The sequence below is a fragment of the Notolabrus celidotus genome, chromosome 16, assembly GCF_009762535.1.
Source record: "Notolabrus celidotus isolate fNotCel1 chromosome 16, fNotCel1.pri, whole genome shotgun sequence".
Lineage (NCBI taxonomy): Eukaryota > Metazoa > Chordata > Actinopteri > Labriformes > Labridae > Notolabrus > Notolabrus celidotus.
In genome coordinates this window covers 9,192,130-9,210,411 of record NC_048287.1, presented here as the reverse complement: position 1 = coordinate 9,210,411, position 18,282 = coordinate 9,192,130, and the positions used below count along the sequence as shown (strand labels likewise).

Genomic DNA, 18,282 nt, shown 5'->3' with positions numbered 1-18,282 from the left:
CACTGCTCTTCATCCCCTCAGCTGTCATCATCTCATCACTGTCAGAGTGACAGCCTCCTCCTCCTCCATCATGTGTCACCTTCACCCTCTACAACTCTGAGATTATACACCGTGCACGATTTATCCTGTCTCAGCAGGCACCCTCTGTATCTCTGCTTCACTCCATCACCATCAATTATCACTCTCTGCTCTCTCTGCTCAGCTCTGCACATCCATCTCTGCAGGCTGCTGCATTCATTTATCTTTAACCCTCTCTCCTCTAAACTTCACTCTCTGAAATCCATGTTGAGCTCTTCATTGACATCCACCAGAGAAGTTTCTGCACATCATCATGTCTGCACTGATCTAAAGCTGAAACAAAGAACGATCTCAGGTAGAGGATGTGGAAATCCTCTCTCCGGGCTGCAGGATGAAACATGCACACAGTCTAAATGCTAAGCTAACCATGCACTGACATTCAGCTTCAGATATTTCACACATGAGATCTCCATCTGAACACCTTTCCTCATGGGGGAGAAGCAGTGAGGGATATTTCTCAGACAGTTCTCTGCTGGTTAACATTCAGATATCACACTGAGCGCTTTCTCAAACTCCATCAGACTGATGAAAGTTTGACTCAGTCAGCTGCTGAGGAAAGGTTTTAGGATAAATAAAAGTTTATCTGCAGCATTTTAGTGCTGTACATTAACCTACCTTACTTCCTCTCTGCATTGTCTCTTTCTCACATCAGTATTTTATTAATGATTTAACATTCTGATGGAGTGATGATATCAAAACATTTATGACCAGGCCGACAGCACACTCTGAGCACATCCCTGCCACAGACTGGTATTTTTTCAGCAGTAATGCAAGTGATGTACTGGACTGTCGAGGTAAAGAGGGAGCTGAACCTGATGGAAAAGCTTAGAACTACCTGTCGTTCTAATCCTCACCTACGGTCACAAGCTTTGAGTAGTGACTGAGAGAATGAGATTGCAGATACAATAGGCGGAAACCAGTTTACACCAAAGGGTGTCTGAGCTCAGCCTGCTCAGGTGGTTCAAGCACCTGATTAGGATCCTCCTGGATGCCTACCTTTTGGCCTTTGGAGGACCCCAGGGAAGACCAAGACCATGGACCGTGGATGGATAGATGGATGGATGATGGATTGATGGATACATTTTGTTTATTTTGGATACAGCTAAAGAGATACAGGAAAAGAGGGAAGTAAAGAGAGAGTGGGTGGTGCAGCACAGGATTATGCCTGGGACTCAAACCAGTGACTAGTGGAAGTGGTCTACAGCCTCAGTGCATGGGGCACACACTGACTGCTGAACCAAACCAAAGTTTTTCATCAGTCTGAAGCCAGACAGGCCCCACCGGTGAATCCCAGGCCAAAAGATGGTCAAAAAGCTTATGCTTTTTATGTTTCCCCTTTTTAATTCATAGGGGTTTGTCAAAACCCTCTTAGAGTTTGTAGAGCTGCTACTTGTTGTACAAAAAGTCACCTGAGGTGGATCTAATTAGATTGATTCCTTTTGGAGGAGTGGTGCAGACCCAGGGCTCACAGGAGGAGACATCTGGGTCTGCACAACCTGACTCAAGATAAGCAAAAGGCACTGGGCGGATGGATGGATGGATGGATAATAGAGGAATGGACTGATGGATGGACGGACGGATGGATGGATGGATGGATGGATGGATGGATGGATGGATGGATGGATGGATGGATGGACATTATGATTGGTCAGTAGGTCTATGTTAAGTGGACTCTCAGGTAAATCAGCCATCTTAAAAAGGCTTTCATGCTGTATGCAGCAGTTACGCTCTTTAAAACCAGATCAATATCTTATCAGTTGCGAGTCTCACTTCAGACCACAGAGAGTTAAAACCAGACACATGAAGGTTCCTCAAAGATGTCTTTACTCTTTATGTGAGCTGTCATCAGGTTATTCTCTTTGGCTTTAATGTTTAAAAGTGAGGAGTTCAGATGATACTGGTCTGTCTGTAAGCTCCTGGAGTATGGTTACCCTAGCTTAGCATTAAGACTAGAACCAGCTAACCTAGCTCTGCCAAAGTAAACAAAAACACAAAGATAACACATTTTAACACATTTCTCTTTTAATTCATCCACAAAGTCAAGTTCAAACAGCTCAGCTCATTAACAGCAGGAGTTACACACTGGAATTATCTTCCACCTGAAACTCTGGACTCACACATGTATAAATATCTCACACATCACTTTTAGAAAACATCATCCATCCTCAGAGTGAGACACTTCCTGCAGAGTCCACCTTTAATACAATCATTATGACTGCAGCATACAGTTAGCTCTCTAGATGAACTTATTTTATAAACTCTGGATCCTCTGTTAAATAACTTTACACCTCCGTCAGTGTTACAGTAGATATCTGACACTCTCCTCTATGATTCGTTAACGCTGGGATCTTTTTTGGCTGAACAAACTTGATCAGGACTCTTAGGCACTTTAAATAAATCACCAGCTTATCAAACACTTTGATCATATTTAGGCATTAACTGGTTTATGGCTTTCTGTGAAGGACGAACAGGCCTCCAGTTTCATGTCAGTCAGCTGTTTTAGAAAGTTTGAATGATCTGATAATCATCTATCAAACAATTGTTTTTTTGTCTTGAATGCATAAAATAATCTAACTTTTGTTATCTCTTCAGATGAAACAGTTGAATATGTCTGGGTTCAAATAGTATGAACGTTTGTGACACATTTCAGAGGAAAGATTTCTGAGATGAAGCAGCTGATTCAGTATATTTATATCTATTTAAGAACCTTTAAAGTGGAGTTTGTACCATCATGACTGCAAACACACTCAAAGGACTGTCACATAAATTATTACCATCATTAAAGTATATTTAACATCCTGGTCCATTTCCAACCTGCTCCTGCTCAGCTGTGACTGGTCTGCTCTTCTTCTTGTGCTACAGACAGTGCTGAGAGGACAGTAAAGCATAGAGTCAGAGCGCCCTCTGCTGCACAAACTACATGATGACACCATTTATAAATCCCTCATAGCATTGTTTGTAGTAACTGTTCTGTGAAACTGTTTTTAAATCAGCACATTAAATAACTACACCCAGACAAACATCATGATGGACTCATGTAATCAGACTGAATCATGGATCAAGCTGTAAAATGTCTCTATGACAGCGCTCCTCTCTCATTGGACAGCCTTTAATATCAGTCTGAGGACAGGAGATGTCTGTACTGTCAGCTGCTGTCTGCCATATTGTTGTCAGGTAACCGCAGCTCACCTGGACGCTGACGGCCCTCAGAGATGAGCTGATATTTGTCTGTTAATAAGGACGGGACTGTATGTAAGAGAGTTCAAATCCATGCATGTAGAAGACGAGACAAATCAGTGAGATGAGCTACGAACAGCGATCCCTTTTAAAAAGCAGAGGGCACTGTCTGCCCTCAACTTCTGTTGTTGGACATCATCACATCTTTCTGTTGTTGGCTGAATAGAGGTATGCAGACATGGAGGCAGCAGGTGGAGATTTTACAGCTGATGCTCCGCCAGTGTTTCCCTCACACAGATGATACCTGGATGGCCTAACGAAGGAGATTAGACCTCCATCTAACATTTTTATTTTCTCCATAACATATGATCGACATCAATTATAAGCTAGCGGTCGATCTCTCTCTCTTTTTTGAAGTTATATTTTTGGGGCTTCTGCATCTTCATTAGAGAGGGGAGGACAGTGGACAGAGCTATAAACTGGGAGAGAGAGTGGGGGAATGGCAGGCTGGAATCAAACCTGGGCCAACAGCTTCATGGGCACGTGATTTAACCATTAGACCAAAGAGAGAGACGTAGAGACGTAACAGACAACGTTACAACATTGTAATGTCTCAAAAGGGGGCGCTAATACATCTGACATTTGTAACTGTTGATCCATCTTTCTGCTGTTTTCATTCACTCCTCTGACTTTAACACCTGCAGGAAGTACTTTTGTGCCCTTTCAAAATAAAGCACATTTGTTATCAAACAGTATTAGGTAATCTAAGCATGAAGCACTTAAAAAAATGTCTAAATTAAAGTATCACTGATAACAGCTTTAGGAGTCAGTCTCCTCTCTAAAGTGTGATCATGAGCTGAGTTACTTACACCTCAAATAAATCATCCTGAACCCAGCATCATGAGTTATATTGAATCATGAGTTGGCTGTTCTGTCACCTCCTGTCACCTGTTAAACTGGGATCATATTTATCACATCAGGGTCTGGGATGCTCCAGTAACAGCCTGAACCTTTCAGTCTCACCAGGAGTACATTTGGACGGACTGCCGTGAAGCCAGAGGCCGAGGTGTGACAGATCGGTCCTGTGTAAAGCTAAACATCCTCAGTGTCTGCGTTTCATCCTCCAACCAGTAAACTGGATCAATAAGAAGCTTTGTTTTTATGTAAAGGTCATTAAAGTCATTAAAGTTAAAGTAATCTCTGCTGCTCCTCACCTCCTCCATCAAACTGGGCTTAAATAATATCATAAATACATATTTACATTTAATCATACACAGCTGGAGACAACAGTCCCTCTTTATAAGGCAACGGGGGAGTAGCTTTTGGCCTCGTTATTTTTAAATAAAGTTTTTTTTTATAGAGATAAAATTAAAGGACAGTAACTTTAAACTTTCCCCCTCCATCCTGATGAAGAGCTGAATAAACTCTCTTTATTTAAATGTCCTAACCTGTGGTGTCATCACAGATCTTTGTATGTGATCAATAAATATCTCTGTTGTATTCTTTGCTGCCCTCGATACTGCACACCCACCGAGAGAGGGTTATTCTGACAGATTATCTGTTAGTGAGCAGAAACACAGGAAACATGTTGATTTTCTGCAGATCAGTGGAGAGGTGAGTCAGGGACTGAGGAGGAGAGCTGAACTCTGGTTGTCCTTGTGACCGCAGTTGTGAAATCATGTTTTTGACACTAAGCTGCAGAGTTCATGATGTTATTTCAGTCTAAACATTTGACATCTCATCATGTGAACATGTTAACAGAGGGTTGTTTCCAGTAAAGCATGTGAAATGTTTCCAGTTCAAACAAACGTGATGAATGTACAGCTGAGATGATGACCCTGCAGGTGGACATGGATTATGTTACGTCTAGAAGAAAGAGTGTGCACGTAAAGTTCACTGTATGTCCTCTGTGACGTCTGCAGGAGTCACTGCAGCTCGGTCCAGCTGCTGCTGAGTGAGGCTGATACACTGATGGACTCTGCAGGGACGAGCATGAATTAAACATAAACCTATGTTTGCTCCGTTTCTAAGGAGACACTGTTTCATGCACTTTAACAGTTTTGGCAGCAGACCTCACTCTGCAGTGTGAGTGTGTGAGTGTGTGTGTGTGTGTGTGTGTGTGTGTGTGTGTGTGTGTGTGTGTGTGTGTGTGTATGTGTATGTGTTTGGTGTGTTAGTTTGGTGTGTGTGTGTGTGTGTGTGTGTGTGTGTGTGTGTGTGTGTGTGTGTGTGTGTGTGTGTCCTCTGTTTATATCCATCATGTACAGACTCATCAGTCCTATCAGTATGTGCCTGATCTACCTGCAGACCCTCCTCATAGCCCTGTATCCTTCACAGGACAGCATCTTCATCACCTCCTCCTCCTCTCATAGACTCACACTCCTGTGATGTTGCTTAGTGAAGCTCTCCTGCTTCTCCTTACTATCCCCTCCCCCTTCCTCCTCCTCCTCCTTTCCCTTCTGTGGGGGCGTGTTGTCCCTCAGAGGGCCCTCCCCTCTCACCACCTCCCTGCTGACTGGTCTCTCATTGAGCTTCCTGTCTCGCTCTGACTCCTCCCCCAGCGCACTCCCTCCTCCGTCGCTCAGCTCCCCCAGGTGCTCCACTGAGTCACACTTCTCCAGATCGGAGGCGATGGTCTGCAGGCTGATGACGGATATGCAGTCTGACCCTGCCTGCTCCACCTCCAGACGCTCCCTCTGGCCCCACCCGCTCTCCCTGTGACGCTCCACCCACAGTCGAGTCTTCTCTCCGTCCGCCCAGGCACTCTCTATCCCACCGACCCCCTCCACGCAGCTGCTGACCTGCACGGCACTCGTCGCTCTGACCTCAGCCTCGGCTCCTACAGGGGAGCTCCTCCCCCCGCAGATGGCAGGGCGCCCCCTGCTGGCTCTGACCCGCCCCCTCTGAGCGTGGATCTGCTCACTGATCTGCTCCAGGTTCCTCAGAGCCACAGAGTAACGTGTCTTCACCTTTGATACCTGTTCCTCCAGCTGAACCACTTTAGCCTTGTGCTCCTGAAGGACATAAATGTTTTCATTAGTTTGTCTGAGCAAACATCTCGAAGGAGAATCAAAGAGTTTAAAAGTCAACATTAAACATGTTTTAGGTTTAAAGACCAGCAGTTAGTCAATGTTCTCCAGAACTAAAGATCCTCTGAGGTGTTTCCTTTACATCAGCTGATGTTTAGAAGCTGTTTAAGCTTTTATCATGTGCAGTGTTGTGCGTGAACAAGCTCATATTTTGGTGAACTGAACCGCTCAGTTTGCAGCTCATGAACGGGAACGTTGTTCACTTTGGAGGCAGAGAACGACTGCTCACTTTCCGGCAGCATTCGAGGACTAACGAGAGTCACAGACAGTTACCGACTGCTGTGTTTACTGAAGCTGAAGTCAGGTTTATGGCGCCCGACAGGCATTCAGCATGGTTTATGTGTCTATTAATCCAGATGTAGTGAGCAGTACCTGTGAAGCAGCTGTTTGAACATTTGAAGGAGTTTTATGAATGAATCAGGACAGACCCCAACAGGCTGGTCTGGTTTTAGAGAGGTGTAACTTTTTGAGAATGAGGAATAGTTCACTTTAGTGTTTGTTTGTTTGTTTTTTTGTTCAGTGTTTCTTTTCCCTTAGCTCTTCTATTTTAGGGGATGTTCCCTGTATGTTGATGCGTTAAAGTCGGATCCTTTAGCCCAATATTCAGCTGACAGGTTGTAGAGTCAGATGTGTGTTTCTAAGTTTTCATAGCTGCAGACATGGCGTAAAATCAACTTTTTACGTCATCTGGCATTGGCTAGTGACCTCCAGAAATTTACCAACCAAAAATATTTTTCACCGGCCATTAAAAAAAAATCATGCCTTATTTGATTTAAAATAATTACCATACGTTTTTATTATGAAAATCCAACTTAAGCATCACTTAAAGAATACAGTTGCTATTTTATTAGGTCATACTTCATTTCAAGGTGACTGCTGCATCATCATGGATTAGAAATGGGTGTTAATTGTACGCCCTGGCTGCAGATGTTCTTGGCTTTTACACTTAATATATGTCACTATAGTAGAATACAGAAGTTCATGTATTTCAGTAGATGTCAGTGATTGAGGACTGGGGACTGAAGTGTAGGAGGCTCTACTGAAAAAGATTATAGATGCAGTTAAAAATAAAAGAACTTGAAATAGTTCATGTTTTGGACCATGAACTTAGTTCAAAATACATTTTTAAAAAGAACTATGAACATGATCTAGATCATTTTAGACTGTATGAACTAAACTTTGAACTAGTTCAGTTCTTTCTGTGAACTTGCACAACACTGATCATGTGCAGCCTCTGAGCCACAAGCATCTTCATGTGAGCTACACTAAATCATATCCACAACAACGCTCACATTCAGAGACTGGAGCTACAATCAGACACAGGGGAAGTGAGTAAGTGAAAGGTCACATGATCACACGTCGTGTATCAGGAACACATTCCTGCTCGCACTGACCTCCAGGATGTGGTTGAACTGAGCCTTGAGCTCAAAGTAGGGTTTGGATTTGAGGATGACCTTCTTCAGGGTCTTCTGCAGAGTCTGGACTCGAGCCTCAGCATCCTGACAGAGCTGAGTGACACGCTGGTGCTCCCGTTCACTGCGGAGACGCTCCTCCTCTGCCTCGTTCACCTGAGCAGGACAGGTAACAACAACACATTATCTTCTGCCTCTAACGCCCCATACCACTGATTCAGACAGTTTTAAACACGTTATAAAAACAACGTTTTTATAGTGATGCTAATACTCGATGCTGAATCTCTCCAGAGATAGAGCAGGAGGAGACAACGCTAGGATTGTGAGATTAATAAAATATATCACAAAATATCATCAATATCAAACATGAAATATTTGATTCAAAGCAGCTGTGGGGTCTTTAGTGCCCCCATACAAAGTATGTAGTATGAAGTCTCATTTAGAGCAGGGGTTCCCAAAGTGGGGGTCGGGACCCTCTTGGGGGTCATGAGACACTAGTTGGGGGTCGCGAGATATGTTCCAGAAGATTTTTTTTTTTTCAACTAATCAAAAATTAGATATGTTACACATTGTTGTAAAAATATCGAAACAATTGTAGTAACAAAGAAATAAAACCTTGCAAATACATTTTTTCCTTTAGTTTTCTGCCTTTCTTTGTTGCCAGATGACTCCTAAGGTTAGGGTTAGTTAGTTAGTTAGTTAGTTAGTTAGTTAGTTAGTTAGTTAGATAGATAGATAGATAACAAAAGAATCAGTAGCACAGGAAACACAGCTGCATGAGCATGTAGTCTGTATCTGGATCGGGTTAAGATAGATCACCTGATCCTGGACAGAAAAAAAAGAGGAGATTTTCAAATATGGACTATTCAGATCCAGATTAAAAGTTTTGGAGCAGAATATTGACATGTAAGATTCAACGCTCCTGCCAACAGTGGCTCTGACATCATCACTTTATACAGTAGACACACGTGTTGCTCAGGTGTTCTCAGATGAGCACTGAGGTCAAGCTGAGGTGAAACAACATGTCTTTAAACATGTAGCAATCTCACTGACGAAGTCACACGAGTTGAACCCTGCCTGTGTACCTTAGCAGTAGCATGGTTGAGCATCTCCTGCCACGTTGGATCCATGGTGTTCCTGTCTGCCAACAGACCCTGCTCTGCTACATAGACCATCTCTCGAGCTGCAGTGTGCATGGACACAGCTCTCTCATACCGCAGAGCCGCCTTCTGGGTCTCCTGCTGGGCCTGGAAAAAAAAACACATAAACTGACACGTCACAAACAGAACTAAAACTGGTCTAAAGACAGCACACAGAGAGGAGCAGGATCTGCCTAGGACAGGCTGACACCCAGAGCTCATTATTTACACATAAAAGAAAGACAAGTCCTGATAAAGTGATATGGTTCAGAATAAGGTTGTAAATACAAAAGAGAATCTCTGAAGTTGATTTAATGTCTGCCTGGTGCTCACTGCTGTCTGTCTCAATTGATCATCTTTTTGGCAATAACCAAAATTTTTCAAACTTTGTGAACTCTGGAGAACTGTTTCAAGAACTCTGTGAGAAATGTGCTGTCTGCTGACACAGCAGCAGCAGCATCCTTTACAGATGTAAATTCAGTCATTTTAACATCTGTGAATCCAAAATCAGGTGATGAGAGAGTTTGTTGAGTCAGGCTGTTTGTTCACATATTCTAACATTCTTCAGGTGAATGTGTGTGTGTGTGTGCGTGTGCGTGTGCGTGTGCGTGTGTGTGTGTGTGTGTGTGTGTGTTAATCCTGATAGAGCAGCAGACAGAGTTTTAGAGGAAGCTGTTAAAGTCAAGGTCACTGCTCAGGTGTGTTCTCCGTCTCAGCGTGAGCGAGCAGCGGGACGCTCTGCTGGATGATGACAAGGAGACGAGGTCGCTCTGACAGATTAATGACTACAGATCTCTGATGAAGACATTTTATCAGATGGAGACTCTGCATGAAAAGATCCTCACACGTTTCACTAAAACACTCAACACATTTCTCTGACTGATTAGCATGTTTATATCCACAGAGGACATCGTCCATAGTCCAGATTAATAATCCAATATTCCTTTTATTGGAACCAATCAGACCTTTGCTCTCTCCCTCCTCACAGTCTTCATTAGTTTAATTACATTTTGAAATGAGTCCTCAGTGTGTTGATTAAACATGACTGACTCTAATGACCCAGACCATCAAGGGTTAAAGATTTGATCCATCAATAAAAGAGTCATTAGAGAAATCCTTCAGTCCAGATATCACTGCTTATAATAACCCTGAATTCTCTGAGTCATCCTCCGCTGCCTTCACGGAGATCTTTTAAGGTTAGGATGAGATTTTTAGACTAATCCTAAAATCTGAACAGCCTAAATGTAAAGGTTACGAAAGCCATAATCTTAATAACTGATAAAAGTATTGAAATTATGTTGTAAATAGAAAAACAAAGAACCTGGTAGTGTGTTTTTGCTGATCCAAATCATTTCTGAATGCAGAAACATAAACTTAATATTTCTCCACACTTCAGATGTTATTTGTTTCTCATTTTTATGAACAGAGTACAAAGATGTCTCTATAAATAAAGTGCCTACATTGTTTTTTTTGCCATTTGAGGACATCTTCTGAGTATCTTCAGATTCTTGATAGCATTTCTCTTTGACCCAAAGGCTAGATTTCTAAATCATGTTCTTGTTTTAATGGTTTTTATTTAAGACTGATTTGAAATGTGTTACACAATCACTGATCTACTGCAGGCAGATAGAGGCCTCCCAGCCCCGGCATGACCAACATTTTACACGCAACTTAACTTTGTGGCATCATCAACAACTGCACATAGATCATGATTCAAAGACTGAAGGCAGGATGAAAAATAGTTTCTTTAACGGGGTGCTGGTGTAACGTAGATGACCAACTCATTGGGCTGTCGGCAAGAACAGAGGACCATGAGGCGAGCTTTCTAGTCCAAAAGATATCTATTAGAATTGATCCAACTGGTTTGTAGATCAAATACCCAGTTGCTCAATTGTGGAGATGTAGGATCTACAGCCAGCAGCCAGTTTCATCTTCCTCTGAAAAAACTGACACAGGTGAGCTGGCTGTCCTTATCGGCTCCAGAGCTCCTCCCACTCAGGCAGCAGGTGAGCAGGCAAGGGAGAGTCAGAAAGTAGTGGGGATTTCTGCAGGGAGAGCATGAAGGAAATCCTCCTTTCTCAGGGTTCCCACTCTTTTCCAGAGATCATTTTCCAGGACATTTCCAGGACATTTTCATTGATGATCAAGCTGGTATGACAGTCTAAATTTAGTTCCTAATTTAGTTCCTAAATAGTCTAATATGTTCCTCTCAGTGGAAGTCTACATTGAAAGACATGTAGTCTAGGAGTTTCTGTGCAGCTGTGTCGCTCTTTTTGTTGCGTTTGTTTTCACTATCGAGAGTTTGCACTGCTACTAGCTAGAGCAGGGGTTCTCAAACTTTTTGGAGCCAGGGACCCCTTACAGGTGAGAAAATTGTCCAAGGCCCCCTTATAATTGTAACACAGATTAAGCACATTAGTGATGTGTCATGATCAACAGCTGCGCCTCTGAGAGCCGATGCTTTATAGTGAATCAGAAGAGCCGGCTCGCATCGAGAGAGAGCCGGCTCCCAGTTTTTCCCATTCGCTGCTTAGTTCTCTCAGTGTTCAGCCCAAGCTCTGCTCACACCAGAACTTTGTTTTGATTGGTCAGCATGGCGGCCATGCGGCCAATCACGTGAGGATATAGGATACAGATGATGGAGGGGAGGCTGTGTATCGTGGCTTCATCTGTTCCTTCAGAGAGAGTCTTCTCAAAGACATGGCAAATACTCACTGAGAGGAGAAATCGGATCAGCCCTTCCTAGCTGAGGTATCGGATTTTCCTCAATGTTCTGTTACTTTTTGCTTGAGTTTGGTTCTGGTTCTGTTTGCTTGAGTTCAGTTCTGATTCGGTGCAGTTCTGGTACGGTTCTGGTACGGTTTGATTCTGTTCTAGTTCGGTTCTGATACGGTTCTGGTATGGTTCTGGTTTGGTTCAGTTCTGGTTCGGTTCTGGTTCGGTTCTGGTTCGGTTCTGGTATGGTTCTGGTTCGGTTCAGTTCTGGGTCGGTTCTGGTTCGGTTCAGGTTCGGTTCTGGTTCAGTTCTGGTTCGGGTCTGGTTTGGTTCTGGTTGCGTTTGCTTGGGTTTGGTTCTGTTTCTGTTTGCTCGAATTCGGTTCTGGTTTGGTACGGTTCTGTTACGGTTCTAGTACGGTTCTGGTACGGTTCTGTTCTAGTTCGGTTCTGTCCTAATTCGGTTCTGTCCTAGTTCGGTTCTGGTACGGTTCTGGTATGGTTCTGGTTCGGTTCGGTTCTGGTTCAGTTCTGGTTCGGTTCTGGTTCGGTTCTGGTTCGGTTCTGGTTCAGGTCTGGTTCGGTCCTGGTTGGGTTTGCTTGGGTTCGGTTCTGGTTCTGTTTGCTTGAGTTTGGTTATGGTTCTGTTTGCGTGAGGTTGGTTCTGGTTGTGTTTGCTTAAGTTTAGTTCTGGTTCGGTACGGTTCTGGTTCAGTTCTGGTACAATTCTGGTAAGGTTCGATTCTGTTCTAGTTCGGTTCTGGTACGGTTCTGTTGTGGTTCTGGTTCGGTTCTGGTTCGGTTCTGGTTCAGTTCTGGTTCGGTTCTGGTTCGGTTATGGTTGGGATTGCTTGGGTTTGGTTCTGTTTCTGTGTACTTGAATTCTGTTCTGGTAAGGTTTCTGGTACTTTTCTGGTATGGTTCTGGTAAGGTTCGGTTCTAGTTCGGTTCTAGTTTGGTTCTAGTTCAGGTCTGGTTCGGTTCGGGTTGGGTTTGCTTGGGTTTGGTTCTGGTTCTGTTTGCTTAAGTTTAGTTCTGGTTCTAACCCTAACCCTAGCCCTAATCATATCCATAACCCTAATCCTAACCCTAACCCTAACCATAACCCTAATTCTAACCATAACCCTAACCCTAACCCTAACCCTAATCCTAACCCTAATCCTAACCCTAACCCTAACCCTAATACTAGCCCTAACCCTAACCCTAATCCTAACCCTATCCGTAATCCTAATCCTAACCCTAATCCTATCCCTAATCCTAACCCTAATCCTAACCCTAATCCTAACCCTGATCCTAACCCTAACCCTAACCCTAATCCTAACCCTAATCCTAACCCTAACCCTAACCCTAATCCTATCCCTAACCCTAACCCTAACCCTAATCCCAACCCTAACCCTAATCCTAACCCTAATCCTATCCCTAACCCTAACCCCGATCCTAACCCTAACCCTAACCCTTATCCTAATCCTAACCCTAATCCTAATCCTAACCCTAACCCTAATCCTAACCCTAATCCTATCCCTAACCCTAACCCCGATCCTAACCCTAACCCTAACCCTGATCCTAACCCTAACGCTAACCCTAATCCTAACCCTAACCCTAATCCTAACTCTAATCCTAACCCTAATCCTAACCCTAACCCTAACCCTAATTCTAACCATAACCCTAATTCTAACCATAACCCTAACCCTAACCCTAATTCTAACCCTAACCCTAATACTAACCCTAACCCTAACCCTAATCCTAACCCTATCCCTAATCCTAACCCTAATCCTAACCCTAACCCTAATCCTAACCCTAACCCTAATTCTAACCCTAACCCTAATTCTAACCCTAACCCTAACCCTAACCCTAATCCTAACCCTAACCCTAACCCTAATCCTAACCCTAATCCTAACCCAACCCTAACCCTAACCCTAATCCTAAACCTAATTCTAACCCTAACCCTAACCCTAATCCTAACCCTAATCCTAACCCAACCATAACCCTAACCCTAACCCTAATCCTAACCCTAACCCTAATCCTAACCCTACCATTTGCACTCTTAGTTTCCCTTGGAACTATTTGTATTGTAAAACGTATCAATGTAAATACTTCAGACCTGTACCATAGTGATAAACAGATAACACTTCAATTTGAATCAAGTAAATACCACCTGTATCCTTTAAAACAGAAGGTCACTCAACATGACAGCATTTATACTTTTCAAGTAATTGATCTTAAACGCCTTCAGAAAATGAACAGTAGCAAGACTCACATATCCCTTCGAGCCACCAAATGGTATCATAACAATGGTGTATGTTGTTTTGTAATGACAGCACAATTTTATAATTTATTAGAAATGTATTCAAATTATTTCACGGACCCCCATGCTATGGTTCACGGACCCCCAGGGGTCCCAGGACCCCACTTTGAGAACAACTGAGCTAGAGTACGGTAATTGAGCTCTCAGCCTGCAGAGAAAGTTGTGAGGCACAGACCCCCAAGCTCTCTGCTCGACTCGGCTGGTCACACTATAACTTAAATATAAGACTCTTTGAATCAAAAGAGCACTCTACAAGGTTCATGTACCATAAAACTAAACAATATACCCCCGTTTTCTGTGAATGCATGATTATGAAGTGAAGGAGAAAAGATGTGAAAAAAGTTGTGCAGTGTCGCTGTCTTTTCCAGCACAGCGTGCACTCAACTTTCAATGAATGGGGATGTGTTTTGTTAATAGGGTCAGGTCGCACGCAGCCATGTTGGAATAATTTTCCAGGACTATATGTGATTTTCCAGGACATTTTACTTTTTCTCCCATTTTCCAGGTGTTTTCCAGTGCTGGAAAACTGGTCAACTGTTTTCCAGGTTTTCCAGGACGCGTGGGAACCCTGCTCTCTACTATCACTGATCCAATTCAGGAACATTTATCGGGAGTGGTTCTCGTCCGTCCTATAATAACTGAACAATACTTATGAATCTACTCAAATGGTTTCTAACCCAACACCAAATCTCAGAGTGAACAACTGAGTGAAACAAATCTCAGGATCAGCACCTTGGACAGCGCCTGTGACGCTCGGTGCACAGAGGTTTACTCTGACACCTATCTGTACTGAATGATGGCTTTAAAGCTGGGGTTGGTTGTCAGATTTAGATCCACTTTTTGTCATACTGTTTAAAATGATCTTAATGTCCCGATGGCAATCAATAAATAATGTGTTCTTAAAAAAGAGTGGAAAAAAGTGCTATCTACAGTCGAAGTAAACCTGGGAAAACACCAACCAATCCCTGCCATCAGGAGCCAAATTATGAAACCAATCAAATCCCGTCCTGCCGTTCTGCCCGCCTCCTGCGCGTACATATCAGGTTTGTTTGTGTTTTTAACTTTCACTGTGATAATGTTTTGGTGTTTTCTTACCGCTGAGTGAGACATATGTTGACGTAGTGCCCGTAAAGTTTTACATCATATTTTGTCATTTTGGTCGTTTGAAAATGTACGTATATCACTTTTAATCAAACTATGTTTTAAAGTCCAAAAATACACTTACTTCTCACTGCCTGAGAAGTAAGGGCTGGTGTGGCTGGCATTGGGATCACTGGTGCTGAACATTCCTTGTTCACATCATACCTCACCTACCGCCAACAATTTGTGCAATTAAGGAACCACAAGTCTGGGTGTTCGGGTGTTTCACTGGGTGTCCCCCAGGGGTCAGTCTTGGGTCCAATTCTTCTCATCATTTACCTCCTCCCACTGGGCACACTCCTCTGTCACCATGGGGTCCATTTTCACTGCTATGCCGATGACACACAGATCTACATCTCCTCCAAACCCACCACTACCGTCCATCCAACCTCCCTCATCATCTGCCTTGAAGACATCTGGAGCTGGATGAGCAGGAACTTCCTGAGGCTTAACGGCAAGAAAACCGAGGCCCTGCTCATCTGCTCCAAATCCACCCTCACCAAATCACAATACACCCCAGCTTTGCCCATCATCGTCGATGGATTCCCTGTACCCTTCTCCCCACAAGTCAAGAGCCTCGGCCCTGTCATTCTGGACAGCACCCTCTCATTTGCACCTCATATTCAAAACATCACGGGCCGGACTGTATTCTTCCACCTGAGCAACATCTCCAGACTCCGCCCATCACTGTCTCAGTCCACCACCCAAATCCTGGTTCATTCATTTGTCACATCCTGCATCAACTACTGCAACGCCCTCATCACTGGACTCCCCACCAAACTCATCAACAGACTGCAACTCATTCAGAACTCGGCCGCCCGGATCATCACCCACACCAAATCATCTGACCACATCACTCCTGTTCTCATCCAACTTCACTGGCTCCATGTACAATACCGCATCCACTACAAAAACCTTCTCCTCACCTATAAAGCTCTCCACAACCTGGCCCACGCTTACCTCTGCGACCTCCTTCATGAATACACTCCCTCCCGCTCCCTCTGCTCAACCTCTGCTGGACTGCTAACCACCCCATTGTCACGCCTCAGTACCATCGGTGCCCAAGCCTTCAGCTGCTCAGCACCCAGACTCTGGAACTCCCTCCCCCCACACATGAGATGGTCAGACTCCATCACATCATTCAAATCCCAACTCAAAACTCATCTGCTCAAATTAGCACATTCCCTCTAACTGGAGACTCTGCACTTCCCTTGTTTTTATTTTTGATCTTCTGTTTTAATGATGAATGCCTTACTCTGTGTAAGGTGACCTGGGGTGAGTTGAAAGGCGCCACCAAATAAAATGTATTATTATTATTCATTATTATTCTTGGCATTTAAGTCTCATTTCTTAGAGATAGAGATTATTTTTGATACTGATCTGTATAAAGACACTGATGACTCATCTTCAGCTACAACACTCACTTCTTTGGCCAGTCTGCGAGCTTCGTAGTACGGCCTCGCTTTTTCGATGCAGGCGCCAAGCTGAGAGCCCTGACCATTCAGTTTCCGGGCAGAGTCAGTCAAAATCCTCCTGTAGCTGGACCGGGCATCCTGTGGGGAGTGCACACACACATGCAAACACACACACATAAACACATAAACAGAGAGAGAGAGAGAGAGAGAGAGAGAGAGAGAGAGAGAGAGAGAGAGAGAGAGAGAGAGAGGACAAATCAAACTATGTTCAGTGAGCCCTAAGATGACACAGGCTGAGTACAGTAAGTCCACAAACAGCGGTCTCACATCCAGCTGAAGCTCCAGCTTGTTGATCTCATCACTGGCCTGGTTCAGGTGCTCCAGCTCCTCCTGTTAACAAAGAGGATATAATATCTATAATTAAATGCACAGTACAAAGAACAGGGCTGAAAAAATCATGAAAATGCAGCACAAACAGGGTGTTCAGTGAGAGGGCATCAGCAGCCCAGAGATGCAGGGAGAGGCAGCTCATGCTGGGTACCAGTCTGTGCCAGGAGCAGACAAGTACCGTCATGTGTGTTTATATTCATTACAGCTTCACTTGGTAAGAGTGTACTTGTATAAAACTGGATTATATTTAATACAATCACACAGACTTCATTTGAGTAATAAAGATGTTATTTGTACCTGTATTCTGGGGTCCAGCTCCTCCTCATGTTTAACACCATCCTCTTCCTCCTCTCCAGCTTTAACCTGACTCCCAGCATCTTCATCACCCTCCCTCTGCGCTTTCACCTCCTCCTCCTCGGTGTCTCCTTCCACTCCTCTCCGCTTCTGCATCCCCGTGCTTCCCGCTTCACCCTTCGCCTCCTCCCCCGGAGTCTCCTCCCGCAGACCGGCCGGGTTAGGGACCCCCGCAGCGGTCGGACTTTCACGCGAGGTCCCCGGCTCCATGTGCGGCCTGGAGTTTCCCGATGTTTTTTGGCGTTAACCCCCCCGGCTTTAGGAGCCCGGTGTCCGCGTTTACACTGCGGTGAAACGGACTGAATCCAGACCACTAAACAGAGAAAGCATGTTCGGCTCAGGCACAAACAACATCATGTGGCCGATGCTAACTCGAGCCAGCATGGAGCTCGCCTGTTCCTCCCGCTGCTCATGATGCCAACACCGACTGTGGTACTCAGCCCTGCCCGGCTTTGTTTTATATCGAATTATCAGTCTATTCATACTCATATATCCTTTCTTTATCTGTAATGTATCCAGTAATAAATGTAGCCCGCGTGACCAGTGTTACACATGTTATAATTAAAGAGGAGAGGAGGAGATGAATGATCTTTAATCACATGATCTATCCTTATAATCCAGTTTGGCCGTCTTTCCATTGGCATTTAATACAAATAAGGGTAAAACCATAGGGTAAAACTGGAGTGAAGCGTTCTTTCTTTCTTTCTTTCTTTCTTTCGTTTATAGAACGATTTTTAAAACGGTAAGTATCTAAACAAATTGAATCATTATTCCTTACTAAAAATGTTTAAAGTTAAACTTGAAGTATCAATGCATAAAAAATAAATATTTTTCACATTTCAAACTCATTCTTGTAATTGTGACATTTTTTAATTCTTTATTTGACATTTTTTGCTTTCTCCTTCCAAACCCAGTTTAATGGGATCAAGCGGCATGCAACCTCCGGTCTCAAACTATGAAGCCCATGAGGGCGTGCTTGATTAAAACATACAAAAGAAGATAAGGACCACATGGGAATTAAAAATAAAAACATGAAACACTTGGTCAGAAACTCTGAATCTTTGGTTT

The 18,282-nt window shown here is 43.7% G+C and overlaps 1 protein-coding gene and 1 long non-coding RNA gene across 2 annotated transcripts; one reads left to right on the top strand and one right to left on the bottom strand.

Annotated features, from left to right (window-relative positions):
• Nucleotides 1-2,075: 2,075 nt before the first annotated feature.
• On the bottom strand, nt 2,076-17,938 carry sh3bp5lb (SH3-binding domain protein 5-like, b). Its single transcript, XM_034705766.1, has 6 exons — nt 17,158-17,938; nt 16,798-16,860; nt 16,480-16,608; nt 8,842-9,003; nt 7,739-7,912; nt 2,076-6,269 (listed from the first exon to the last, which is right to left on the bottom strand). Exons 1-6 carry the CDS (start codon nt 17,422-17,424, stop codon nt 5,622-5,624), a joined length of 1,443 nt encoding a protein of 480 aa, XP_034561657.1. The 5' UTR covers nt 17,425-17,938; the 3' UTR covers nt 2,076-5,621.
• On the top strand, nt 16,986-18,221 carry LOC117828559. Its single transcript, XR_004634432.1, has 3 exons — nt 16,986-17,074; nt 17,217-17,956; nt 18,129-18,221. It is a non-coding gene; the product is annotated as an uncharacterized LOC117828559 (long non-coding RNA).
• Nucleotides 18,222-18,282: the final 61 nt, after the last annotated feature.

Bases quoted from the DNA above. Each gene is read 5' to 3' on its own strand.
- sh3bp5lb (XM_034705766.1), bottom strand. From the start codon at position 17,424: ATGGAGCCGGGGACCTCGCGTGAAAGTCCGACCGCTGCGGGGGTCCCT. The intron at 16,609-16,797 runs GTGAGACCGCTG...CACTCCCCACAG, and splicing joins AGCTGGAGCTTCAGCTGGAT to GATGCCCGGTCCAGCTACAG. The intron at 7,913-8,841 runs GTACACAGGCAG...TGTCCTGCTCAG, and splicing joins TCAACCATGCTACTGCTAAG to GTGAACGAGGCAGAGGAGGA.